At 42.1% G+C, this 13,789-nt stretch overlaps 2 protein-coding genes across 2 annotated transcripts; one reads left to right on the top strand and one right to left on the bottom strand.

Moving 5' to 3' along the window:
- Window positions 1–3,645: 3,645 nt before the first annotated feature.
- PKNH_0908000 (conserved Plasmodium protein, unknown function) lies at window positions 3,646–4,975 on the top strand (the record flags this gene model as incomplete). Its single annotated transcript, XM_039114040.1, has 4 exons — window positions 3,646–3,685; window positions 3,971–4,037; window positions 4,181–4,253; window positions 4,472–4,975. 4 exons carry the CDS (start codon window positions 3,646–3,648, stop codon window positions 4,973–4,975), a joined length of 684 nt encoding a protein of 227 aa, XP_038969670.1.
- A 536-nt stretch (window positions 4,976–5,511) lies between these two features.
- PKNH_0907900 (pre-mRNA-processing factor 6, putative) lies at window positions 5,512–9,376 on the bottom strand (the record flags this gene model as incomplete). The annotated part of the gene is made up of 2 exons (XM_002259066.1): window positions 5,512–5,897; window positions 6,004–9,376. The coding sequence occupies 2 exons, from the start codon at window positions 9,374–9,376 to the stop codon at window positions 5,512–5,514; spliced, it is 3,759 nt and encodes a 1,252-aa protein (XP_002259102.1).
- Window positions 9,377–13,789: the final 4,413 nt, after the last annotated feature.

Genomic DNA, 13,789 nt, shown 5'->3' with positions numbered 1-13,789 from the left:
GTTATTTTCCCCTACATAATTACTTGTTTTATAACACTGTTTGTGTGCTACGCGGGTATATGTATGATGGCGTGTTATAAAAAAAAAAAAAAAAAAAAATGTTGTGTAACTATGCGCACAATGTACGTTCTTTTTTTTTTTCCAACGGCAAACTGGTATACAGGGCTAAACGTGGGAAGGTGGGAATATGCTTTGCAAAATACGTATGCGTAGGATACGATTTGCGCAATGGGGGATGTGTTGCATAGGGCACAAGGCAGTTGTGGGCGGCCGGTATATGGGCGAATGCTGCTCTGCGGTGTGGTACGAACACGCACGTACATACGTACGCAAGCTATTGGCTCGTTTCACAATATCGCCGTTGATTTCACGCCAGTTAAATGGGGAAAAAACAACGTTGAAATAAACTTCGCGCAAACGTATGAAGGCAAGTGAAGGTACGAAAGAGCAGGCACAACAATATCGCTACGTGCAGAAGTTTATACAAGTGTAGCAATAAAAAGTGCAGTCGTACAAATGTAATCATACGAGTGTGCCCCTATATGAACGTCGTGATGTTATAATGAGGCCAAACAAACACAAGCATGAAAGTGTAGTCATGCGAATATGTATGCTATATATATCCTTTATATATGAATACATATATATATATATATTCTTCTTTTTTTTTTTTTTCCTCTATTACTGTAGGCATTTGTTTTGTACTTCCTTTGCACTTTTTTTTTTTTCTCTTTGGCCTTGGTCACTCTGTGGGCACGTTTTTATCGTACTCCTTTTTCCGTTGACATGAAATGGGAGCAAAGAAACATCTTGCATATATATGCGGAGTGATCATATAAACACATGTAAACGTGTGATAAGCATCCGTACGGATCACTGTCGCGTACGTACTTGTATATATATATATAGCTACGCGCGGAAATAAAACGTGGTTTATTTTCTCCTTTTAAGGGCTACATATATATATATATATGCAAATGGAATAGATACATGTATTATCACTTAGATGAAAATTAAAAAGCGATTAAAAAAAATGAGAGATTATCATTCGTTTTAATTATATAGTAGCATTGTACCACTATTTGCTTCTTTTTTTTCTTTTTTTTTTTTTTTTTCTTTTTCTCCTTTTGGAAGATTTTTATTCCCATGTGGGTCAATTTTTTTTTTTTAAGGGCAAAAAAATGGTTTTATTTTTTTTTACGAAATTTACATGTGACAGTGGTACGACGCGTGAAAACATGCATGTAATTTTACGCGTAGGTTCACAGGGACGTTTTTCCTATAGTCAATTGTATGCGTAACCCTTGGCGCTTAATTGCGCATGAATTTTTTTGTGGGGCACTCTGGGTGTACGTGAAGTATACGGAAATAGGGGTATAACTACAAGTATGGTTTTTTTTTTTTTTTTCCCTTATGTTTTTTCCCCTTCTGTTTCTTCCTCCCCTGTGTTTTTCTCCCCAGAGTAATTAATGCAAATGGGGGGTGCGCCCGATGGCGGCGTCGACGGCATAACAATACCAAGGCACGATATTACAACAATATAAAACAGTACAACAATTACAGTAATATAATAGTAACATAATAATATTGCATGGGGACCATTCGACAGAGCCTAAGGGAACAACGCACCCCTAAAATGAAGGTGCTGTGGGCTCATTCGTAATAGTATATATTGGTCGAAGGGTCACATCGGGTTGGAAAAAAAAATATACTAACTTGCGTTCTGACGACGGTGCTGTACGTATTCTGGAGATTTTTTTTTTTTTTTTTTTTTTTTTTTTTTTGGCGCCTTGATTTGGGGGGATGTTGGCAAAAAAACGCAGCCCCCCCTCCCCCAAATGCGCACCTTTCCATTTGTATCAAAGTAAAATAAAAATAATAAGCTTATTACCCATAAAACATATTCAACATACAATAGCTTCCTTTTATACTTTATGTAGAGGTTGCGCGTACAGATGGTACGTCATTTCAATAATACTTAACGGTCCGCGAGGCGTTCTTACTTTATATATGCACTCATTATTATATGCTTCTATGACATTCCTCATTCCCCTGTTGTGGTGCTCGAAATAGTGTTCCTAAAAAGTTGTTTATTACCCCTTTTTTGTTTGTTCTTCCAACTTGTTAAACAAAATAGGAGCGGAGCGGCCTTTTTTTTTTTTTTTTTTTTCATTCCCCACAACCATTTGTTTTTCTCAACTGTGCTTCTTTTTATCGTATCACCCCTCTGCATCACTTTTTTTTTTTTTTTCCTTTTTTTTTTTTTTTTTTTACTTTCCGTGGGAACAGCGTCGGTGAAATATGAACAACGAAAAAGTGGCGCAATTTATTTAGTTGTCCGTTTGGCCAAAGGGAACTTCTACGTAGCCTTTTGCATAATAGTTGTACCTATGAAAGCACTTAATCATTTTCGTTTTCACTTGTGAGGGGGAAATGTTTCACGGTGAAAGTAACTTCCCCTTCGAAAAAAGGATATAAGCACGTATAAGCAGTAATAATACATATGTATGTAACTGCTTTGTATTCCTTGGTGATTTGTTTTTTTTAATCTGTTGGTTATCTTGGGGTTTTGCACGGTTAAGCGGCGAATGAAGGAGCATCCTCCAACCCGAACCTGTTTTGGCATCTGGAAACAGAAAATAAAGACGTTACAAATTCTGAGTCGCTTGTTTATTTGTACATTTCTGTTTGGAGTGCCTTGCCATTTTATTTGCCCTCTTTTCTTTTTTGTTTTTTTTCGACAGAAAATTACCGTTCCGCCTGTGAAATGGGATTAACATGTGGCATCCCCTTTTTTTTTTTTTTTTTTTTGTAAAATTTCAATTTCTATCATTATTTAATTTGCTTTTTTCTCCGTGTTAGTTTGTGTGTCCCCACTTTGTGCGTTCCATATACATGCCACTTTTGGATTTTTCCAAGTGTACTTAAGAACGCTGATATATAAGGAAAAACGTGTGCAGTATATTAGCTTTACGCGCTTCCTCATATATTTTTTGCCTATTCTTTTTTTTTTTTTTTTTTTTTTTTTTTTTTTTCCCACATCGCAATTTGTTTTTGTCTCCTCTTTTGTCGCATCTCAAGTTTTACACAACCACGTTTTGATTTCGCCTTTGTGATCCACTTAATACAAAAGCAGAGGTCATAGGGGAGGAAATTTTACGCCCGTTGTGAGATAACGCCAAAACTGGAGAACACAAAAGTGGCATGTCCTACTGCTTACATGAGTAGAAGGAGAAAGCGCCATCACCAGGTTTTTCCAATTACCGGAGCACACATCTGCAACTCATTGCTTGCGCTAAAATTGTTGCAACGGTAGAGGAAGCTACATGTGTGTGCCAATTGTACGCAATATAGGGAAAAAAAAAAAAAAAAAAAACACGCTCAACGAAACAGTTCATGCAATCAGAAAATCATTCCTCAAGGTGCTAGCAGAAAGGAGAAGAAACAAGTCGGTAAAAATATAAGCGGCCATCATTTGTCTATCATTTGATTGAACTTTCCATTTTTTTTTTTTTTTTGGTCCATAAAGATGTATACCTCATGCATGCACAAGTGCTTGAAGGTATCATCAGCTCTCCTGATTTGAAAGAATAGCTGCCCTCATTTTTCACTTGAGGGGAGAAAGCACCTTTGAACGATTTCAACATGTCGAGGAAATACTACGATAAGTTGCTGGGCGAAATACGTAAGAAGAAAAAAAAAAAAAAAAAATAGATATGTGCATATGGGGAAAGAGAAAACTAAAAATTATAGACACCGTGATGGCCTTTTTTTTTCCCCCCCCCTTGGGCACCAAACCCATCGTATAGATTGCATACACATTCTTCGTCAACAACAAATTGACGTATCCCGTTGAAGGTTACCTTCTTGTCAAATGCTCTTGTGAAAGAGTTAGAAGGAGACGGAACGTTCGCCTTCGCTTTCATCTTCCCTTTTTTTTTTTTTTTTTTTTTCTTTTTTTACTGCTTAGAAAACCAGTCCAAGCCGGTGGAGTCGAAATATGGCTCCTACATTATGCAGAAATTCGGATGGGCCAAGTAAGTAGCAGGAAAAGAGAGACGACCCAGAAGGGGCACTTATGAAGGAGGAGTAGAGCAGCGCTGTTCCGTTTTGCAAGTATCCCCACCGTGGTGCTTTCCTCAGTCAATCATCGCACATTTCTGTTTCTCCACCTCTGCAGGGGAAAGGGCCTAGGGAAACTCGAAGATGGAGACGTGAGTATTATGAAAATTAGGAAATATGGGGAGCACGGAGTAAGTGAAATAAAAAAAAAGGAAATAAATATTACATGCTAAGTAGAGCCAAGTGGATACACGTGGTATTCTACCGACCCAAATACTTGGTCCTCAAGACGATCATGTTTCTTGAAATGTCTGTCCATTGTGTACCCCTGCCGCACTTCTTTCTTTTCCATCCCTATACAATTTCATTACCATTTTGTGGTGCACGCCTTTCCTTTTTTGGTGTTCAGCTAGGATATGAAGAACGCCAAAAGAATGAAGACGAAAAGGGAGGCATGTGGTGGGAAGACATGTACAACAATTGTGCCAAGAAAATAAATCAGGGGGGCACTAAAAATTCCCTGGGGACAAGCGAAAAAAAACCGGAAAAGAGAAAAAAAGAAAATATAAAATATTCCATTTTCGTTAAAAAGAGCAACACTTCATTAAATTCAGCAAGTGATAAATGCGTGTCTTCTAACGAGGACGACCAGTCACCTACCAATGACAACAATTCTGAGAAAAGTGCCATTGTAGAGGAGGGGAAAAAGATTAAGGAAGAATGTACAGATCGTGCAAACGACAATGAAATAGACAGTCAGATAAAAGCCGGGGAAGCTAACCACAAGTGGAAAATAAAAACCGACAATGCGTTAATCAATAAGGTAGCTATAATAAGTAAGGTAAAGAATTGGTCGAAAAACAAGAAGAAATGGAAAAAGCGAAATGTGTGGGGGAAGTACAATGTAAAGTGAAAAACCCTCACAGATCGCACCTCCATACAAAAGTGATAATTCCTCCTTTGTAAAAGAAAACATTCAGAAGGGGGAAATTTTGAATCCAGGGTGATGTGCTACATAAACTCTGCTTCATACAGACACACCTCCCATGCACATGTAACGGTGTGAAGAATAGAGCGAACGTCTATTTTGAGAAAACAGATAAAGCGCTGCCAACACATACAATGCTTCATTCGTGCGCGCAGCTTGCCGCAGTTTTAGGGCAACTTTTTTAAGTTAACTTTTTTTTTTTTTTTTTTTTTTTGAACAAATGCGAAGTGTTGTAAAAGTTTAATCATTCAAAAGGTTAATAAAAAGATACAAATAAAATTGAAAAGGAAAAAATTATTGTGGTGATTTTTCCGGACGCGATATAAAACAGCGTTCCTATATGACTAAACAAAAAAAAAAAAAAAAAAAAAAGGTACGAAAAATACGAAGAGGGGGGATCCCAAAGAAAAAGTATAATAAAATGCAATGACACATACGTAGAAATGCGCCAGTGGGAAGATTCATTTTTTTCTTTTCCGTCGATCCGATTTTTCAGGTTCTTCGCCTTCTTCATTCGTGCCTCTACGTTTATTTGTTTTTTTTTCTGTGCTCTTGACTTTTCCCTTTTTGGCGGAAACTGTTTTGTCGTCAGCCGGGTGGTCCGTCTGGTTCGCCTCTCCAGCTTTGGCTTCATCCGTCGATTCTACCGTTTCTGGCACTTCTACCTCGGACTTGGGCGCTGAAACCGGTAGGCTGACGTTCTCGTCGCTCATAATTTCTAATATTTGCTCCGAAATTTTTTTCTTCAAAACTTCGGGGAACAGTTCCTTAATGTACTTGTACAGCTTCTGCGGATACTTGAGCCTCCAATTTTCTACTCGCTTGGTGATTTTGTTCCACATGTAACCTGGGGGTGGTGGGGTGAGACAATGTAGCAGTGAAGTGAAGAGTTAGAAAAACAATTTCGACATGGCTTCCATGTCGATTCCGTTTCCCTTCTGCGATATGCTTACCTCGGTTGGGCTCCGCCTTGATGCACTTGTTGATTATATCCTTCTGATTGACCTCGTTCTGCTGGTCGATTTCGAAGGCAAGGAAGGTGGCCCATCCATCGCCAAAGTTGGGGTTGAGGCTGATGACGCGGTAAAACCACTTTCTCGCCTTCTGTGTCTTGAAGTGCTGCCAAAATAATTTCGCCACGGTTAAAATGACGTAGGCGTTATTTCCACAGTTGTTAAAGGCTGTAACAGATTTACTATTTTGTAGGTTCTTATTTTCAAATTCAATTGCCTTGGACCAGAGGATACCGGAAGATGGGCATTCTTTCAGTGCCTCCGAAATAACAGGAGTGATATTGTTACTGTTACACAGGGACTCGATCTCTATCAACTTGATCCAGAGTAAGTCGTAATTTTCGATGACCCTGATGGATGCGTTCATAGCTGCATTTTTACTTAAATCATTCTTTGTATTAGTTAAGTTGCTCACATTGGTTCCACTCTTAGTGTCTTCTTCATCATTTCTATTCAATTCATCATCAAGAGCAAATTCATTGCTTTCAATAATTTCCTTATTCTTTAGAACGTAGTTGTTAGTGTTGGTCGCGTGTATATTTTTTATTTTTATTTTTGCCTTTTCCACTAAGGCCCTAGCGGAGGTATAATTTTTTTTTTCGATTTGGAGATCTATGGCACATAGCCAGAGGTTGATGGAGGAGGGGCAGTGCTTCAATCCCTCGTCGTATATTTTCTGTGCAGTGGTGTAGTGCTCATTAGGGTTACATGCATTACTAGTATGGGCTTGTTCTTCTTGTGTATCTTCCTCTTGTTGTTGCTCTTCCCCGTGACCCCCTTCCGAGGAGGTATCATTTCGAACGCTTCTAGCGTTGCTCCCAATACGACTATGATTGCTGCTGAGAATGGTGGAAGCACAGCTAGCTGTGTGAACTTCGTTATCGTGGATGGGTCCACTGTCTCCCCCTAAGCAGTCCATCTCAGCACGCATCATTTCTAGTTCTATTTGCCCAGCGATCATGTAGAGTTTATCAAATCTCTTGTGAATTTGTAGCGCTTCTTGCGCAAGCTCCTTAGCGTCCTTATAATTCCTGAGTAGCCTTTCCAGCTGTATAGATTGCATCCAAATTTTTGGTGTGTTACATTGAACTCTGGATTTCTTTAGTAAAAATCTGGCTCTATCAAATTCATTGTTTTCTCTCTCCAGTTTTATGGCAGCCAAGGAGATCACTTCTGTATTTTGGTTGTGCATAAATGACTCAGCAAGTATTTCCCTTGCTTTATCAATTTCGTTGTTTAACCACTTTTGTTTTGCGTACATTAACCAAAGGACACTGGAATGTGGGCAACTCTTCACAGCCCTCTGTAGAACCTGTTCCACACTTTCCTTATTCCCATAGGCTAGTTCAAGGTTGGCCAAAGCTAACCATAACGACTTCTTCGTTTTAAAAATCTTCAGTGCTTCATTATAAATGGCTCTAGCAGTATGAATCGATTTGTTCTTAATGCAATTCTCGGCGTCCTGCTTGTAAATTCGTTTTTTATTCAGACTTTCCACTCCTATGTTCATTGTATTTTTGATGATACTCTCACATGTTAATGGAAAATCCGACTTCTCACTTTCCTCTGCGAACTTTAACCATTTGTCTCGTTCGAAGACAACATTTTTGGAGGACAAGTTTTCTATACATCTTTTAATAATAATATCCACCATATTGTTATTTCCTTGTTTTTCTTCTAATTTAGAAGCATTAATCCATATTTCTGCGCTGGTTGGTATTTTCTTTCTCGCTTCGTTTAAAACTTTCTGTGCTTCAGTATACGGACATAGTCTAGCCAAGGCAATCCACATCTCGATACACTGTGGGATGCATTCCACTGCTCTCTTTAGCAATATGTATGCATTGTTTTCGCTCTCCAAAGATATGGCCTCTTTCCAAAGACGAACTGAATTGGGAATACACTCGATCGCTTTCCTCAGAACCTTCCTCTTATCATCAATGTTACTTTCCTTCCTGTATGCTTCCAACCATAATTTAACTGATGTGGGGATCTCCTTAATGCCTTTCGTTAAAATTATTTTTACTTCACTTAATTTGTCTTCCAGTCGTACTGCCTCCAACCAGATATCCTCATTTTTTGAACATTCTATACACCCCTTCGTGATTATTTCTTTCGCTTTATCTTTCCTTTGTGCTAATTCTTCCACTCTAGCAGCTGCAATCCATCCGGGTCCATGCTTAGGGTTGGTACTAATGACCGATTTAAGTAACGATCTGGCTTTGTTGATATCCGCTATATCTGCATCGTTTACTAAACTTTTGGCATTTAAATTAGTTAGATACCCCTTCGGGTCAATAACCGTCTGCCCTTCTACACTGTCTATCAGTTCATCCAGCTTAACAGATAACACTGTTCCTCTCGCTTCTCCAACATCATTTAGCGAAAGTTTATTTACTCCGTTCATCAGAGGCGTATTATATCCCCCTGCGGTTGACGCACTTAGTGGGGTATTGTAACCAGACAGAGTGAAAGGCGTATTCAATCCGCTATATGTTGAGGAAGAGGCACTTTTCCCCTTGGCCGTTAATAGGTGTCTACTCAGAAATGGCGTCTCCAGACCAAACCCTCCTCCTTTCATGAATGGAGTTTGCATTCCTAACCCTATGGGTGTACTCGCACCTAAGGGGGTTCGTAACCCTAAAGGCGTTTGTATCCCCAGTGAGTTTTGTCTTCCTAAAGGGGTTTGTGTGCCCACCGGTGTTTGCGTCCCCAAAGGCGTTCTCATTCCGATAAGGGGGGTTTTCAATCCATTGGAAGATGAAGAGGAATAATTCAAGTGCATATTGGCATCGTTTAATCTGCTCATGATAAGGCTATCCGGAGTGGGTAAATAATTTTTTGGAACCTTTTTCTGCTTCTGTCTTGAATAATTCATAACCGTTGGAATGGATTCCCATTCTTCTGCAGTTACACTTGCTAATCCTTTCTTCAAATCACTAAATTGTTCTTGTATGGTTGGCTTCTGTGCTCTAATTTTTTGTATCTCTTCCTTGAGCTTTATTTCTCTCCTACTTTTTCTCCTCACATCCATGCGTGCATCTATGTTTTCATAGATGGCATCTGCTTCCTTATCATCTTCATCATATTCTGCGTCTTTGAATAGCGATTCTGAGTACCCGTGAAATTCATCATAATTGAAATCTGAGTAATCGTTTTTGTCCTTCTCGTCTGTTGTATCATCTCTACTAACACCACCAGAGAATCCCGTTACTCCCCTTCCCTTCCCGGGGATGTAACCAACTGGTGCCTTTCCAAAGGGCTCCACCTTTCCCGCGTTAAACGTATACATATCGTTTTTGTTGCTTCTCATTTACGGTGTAACAACCATGTGCGCATTTCTGGTGTACGCCCCCTTGGTAACCGATCATGTCGCCTTTGCGCAGCAGCGGGGAGGAAGGCAGGACGGAGAAATTCTGTTACAGCCGAGAAAAGGGCACCACTGTTGTTCCGTCAATTCTACGGAAGTGTTGCATTAGGGTAGACCTTCAATAACGCCAATTTACGTTTTCGTACACAAAGTGAACCTCTTCGGATGTGTAAGGGTCGGCACATCGACGATTCTGCTACCCATCGTTTGGAAAGCACGAGGGTGATTTTTGTTACACCCTCTTTTTGGGTTAATCTCCTCCTTCCTTCTACGCAAAATATTCCTAGTTGCTTGGGTAATGGGAAGGGCCAAATGTGATACCTTCCCTTTCGTACTGATAAGACCAATTTAGCTCTTTAAACATTTGCGGGGGGGCGTGGAAGAAAACCCCTTTCCGCACGAGTACTTTCTCCCCGTTTACGCGAACGCGATGAGGCCTAGGCGGTCACTTCACCGTTGATGTTTATGGTCCAAATGTATAACCCTCGCTGTAATTATACCACTTAGCGGTTGAAATAAATATTCTAAGCCGAATTGAAGTAGAACAGTCAACCAGCTTTCGTCATTCTTTTATAGCGCATCTTAAAGTAGGAACAAAAAAAAAAGAAAAAAAAAAAAAGAGAAAAAAAAAAAAAAAAAAAAAAAGCAAATAAACAAAACTGGGGTCGAAAGAAAAGAAAAAAATAAAATAAATAAGAACAGCGTTCGCCGCTACCGCTACTTTCTCCTTATTCCTTCCTCCAGTGGCAAAAGAAAAAAAAAATTTATTCAAAAAAATTAGCGAAGGTTCGTGAAACGGGACAAGGAATTTTTCCTTCGTAAATAAAATTACGCAATAAGAATATAAACACACTTTTATATACACCTACAGAATTCGGCCTTTTTTTTTTTTTTTTTTTCCTTTTTCTCGCAAAACATTTCCTTCGAATTCGCGTGGTTGGAGGCTCAGAAAATGGAAGTGACATACAGCGTACAGGAATGGAGTTCAAATTTTAGGTTTTCTGCACATGGGGAAGACAACATTGTCCCCACGTAGGAGGATCAAAGTTCACATTTAAGGTCTCAGGTTCAAGTTCCTAAGGAAAACATTCCAATTTGAGCTTTCCGGTTTAAGATTAGGGTTTTAAATTTCAGGATTTAGACTTTATCCCTTACAATTCAGGGTTTATGATTTAGGATTTCGAATTTACGGCTTTAGCTCCTAATGTTCACGGGTCAGCGTTCCGGCTTTAGGATTTAGTGTTAAGTGTTCCAGGGTGTAGGATTCCTGATTTAACGTTTAACCTTCATAGTTCAGGGTTCAGGGTTTAGGGTTTAGGGTTCAGGGTTTAGGGTTTAGGGTTTAGGGTTTAGGGTTTAGGGTTCAGGGTTTAGGGTTTAGGGTTTAGGGTTTAGGGTTTAGGGTTTAGGGTTTAGGGTTTAGGGTTTAGGGTTTAGGGTTTAGGGTTTAGGGTTTAGGTTTAGGGTTTAGGTTTCAGGGTTTAGGGTTCAGGGTTTAGGGTTCAGGGTTTAGGGTTTAGGGTTCAGGGTTTAGGGTTTAGGGTTCAGGGTTTAGGGTTTAGGGTTCAGGGTTTAGGGTTCAGGGTTTAGGGTTCAGGGTTTAGGGTTTAGGGTTTAGGGTTTAGGGTTTAGGGTTTAGGGTTTAGGGTTTAGGGTTTAGGGTTTAGGGTTTAGGGTTTAGGGTTTAAGGTTCAGGGTTTAGGACTTAGGTTTCGGGGTTAGCTTTAGCTACTTTATGGGGAAAGGAAAAACTCCTCGCTGACAGGGCCTGCATACGACATAACGACCGGATGGTATGAACCGGATGGTATGGGGCGGATGGTAGAAACTGGATGGTACGAACTGGATGGTCGGGACTGGACGGTGGGAACTGGATGGTGGAGACTGGATGGTATGAACCGGATGGTATGAACTGGATGGTGGGGACTGGATGGTAGAAACTGGATGGTAAAGACCGTATGGTGGAGACTGGATGGTGGGAACTGGATGGTATGAGCCGGATGGTAGGAACCGGATGGCAGGAACCGGATGGCAGGAACCGGATGGCAGGAACCGGATGGTGGAGACTGGACGGTATAAACTGGATGGTAGGAACCGGATAGTAGAAACCGGATGGGAGAAACCGGATGGCAGGGACGCATCCCAGCATCCCTCCCGGGAGGGGTAGGTAAAACTCCTCGAACACCAAGGCCGGATACTACACGCGAACCGGGTAGTAGTGACCGGATGGTACGAACCTGATGGTATGTGCCGGATGGTATGAACCGGATGGTAGGAACCGGATGGCAGGGACGCATCCCAGCATCCCTCCCGGGAGGGGTAGTTGAAACTCCTCGTAGACAAAGACCGGATAGGACACACTAACCGGATGGTATGAACCGGATGGTATGAACCGGATGGTATAAACCGGATGGTATAAACCGGATGGTATAAACCGGATGGTATAGACCGGATGGTAGTGGCCGGATGGTATAGACCGGATGGTAGTGGCCGGATGGTATAGACCGGATGGTAGTGGCCGGATGGTATGAACCGGGATGATATGAACCGGATGGTTGAAACCGGATGGTATGAACCGGATGGTAGTAACCGGATGGTACGAATCGGATGGCATGAACCGGATGGTATTAACCGGATGGCAGGGACGCATCCCAGCATCCCTCCCGGGAGGGGTAGGTAAAACTCCTCGAAGACAAAGACCGGATACTATACACCAACCGGATGGTAGGAACCGGATGGTAGGTATGGGATGTTAGGTACCGGATGGTACGAACGGGATTGTATGAACTGGATGGTGGAGACTGGATGGTATAGATCGGATGGTACGAACCGGATGGTGGAGACTGGATGGCATGAACCGGATGGTATGAGGCGAATAGTATGAAGCGGATGGTATGAACCGGATGGTATGAACCGGATGGTAGAAACTGGATGGTACAAAGAGGACGGTATGAACCGGATGCTATGGACCGGATGGTATGTCCCGGATGGTATGAACAGGATGGTATGAACCGGATGGTATGAACTGGATGATATGAACCGGATACTACACACTAACCGCATGGTATGAAGAGGATGGTACGAACCGGATGGTAGGGAAGCCGGATGGTACGGAAACCGGATGGTAGGAACCGGATGGTAGGAACCGGATGGTATGAACTGGATGGTATGAACCTGGATGGTATGAACCGGATGGCAGGGACGCATCCCAGCATCCCTCCCGGGAGGGGTAGGTAAAACTCCTCGCAGACAAAGACCGGATAGTATACACCAACCGGATGGTAATAACCGGATGATAGTGCGCGGATGGCATGAACCGGATGGTAGGAACGGGATGGTAGGAACGGGATGGTAGGAACTGGATGGTGGGAAACTGGATGGTGGAGACTGGATGGTAGGAACTGGATGGTACGAATCCGACGGTATGTACCGGGTGGTGGGAACCGAATGGTATAAACCGGATGGTATGAACCGGTTGGTATGAACCGGATGGTATGAACCGGATGGTATAAACCGGATGGTATAAACCGGATGGTATGAACCGGATGGTATGAACCGGATGGTATGAACTGGATGGTATGAACCGGATGGTATGAACCGGATGGTATGAACCGGATGGTATGAACTGGAGGGTGGAGACCGGATGGTGGAGACTGGATGGTGGAGACTGGATGGTGTGAACTGGATGGTGGGAAGTGGATGGTGGGAACTGGATGGTATAAACCGGATGGTAGGAACCGGATCGTAAGAACCGGATGGTGGAAACTAGATGGTAGGAACTGGATGGTAGGAACTGGATGGTGGGAAGTGGATGGTATGAACCGGATGGTAGTAAGCGGATGGTGGGATGTGGGTGGTAGGAACCGGATGGTGGGAACTGGATGGTGGGAACGGGATGGTGGGAACTGGATGGTGGGAACTGGATGGTGGAGACTGGATGGTGCGAACTGGATGGTGGAGATTGGATGGTGGGAAGTGGATGGTCGGAACTGGATGGTATGAACCGGATGGCAGGGAAGCATCCCAGCATCCCTCCCGGGAGGGGTAGGTAAAACTCGTCGAAGACAAGGACCGGATACGACATAACAACCGGATGGTGGGAAGTGGATTGTGGAGACTGGATGGTAGGAAAGCGGATTGTATTAACCGGATGGTATGAACCGGATCGTATGAACAGGATAGTATGAAGCGGACGGTACGAATCGGATGGTATGAACCGAATGGCAGTAAGCGGATGGCAGTGAACGGATCGTGGGAACTGGATGATGGGAACTGGATGGTAGTAACCGTAAGGTGGGAACTGGATGGTAGTGACCGGATGGTATTAACCGGATAGTATGAACCGGATGGTAGGAA

This window comes from Plasmodium knowlesi, assembly GCF_000006355.2.
Source record: "Plasmodium knowlesi strain H genome assembly, chromosome: 9".
Classification (NCBI taxonomy): domain Eukaryota; phylum Apicomplexa; class Aconoidasida; order Haemosporida; family Plasmodiidae; genus Plasmodium; species Plasmodium knowlesi.
The sequence above is the reverse complement of the archived record's forward strand: the minus strand, read 5'-3'. Positions and strand labels throughout refer to the sequence as shown.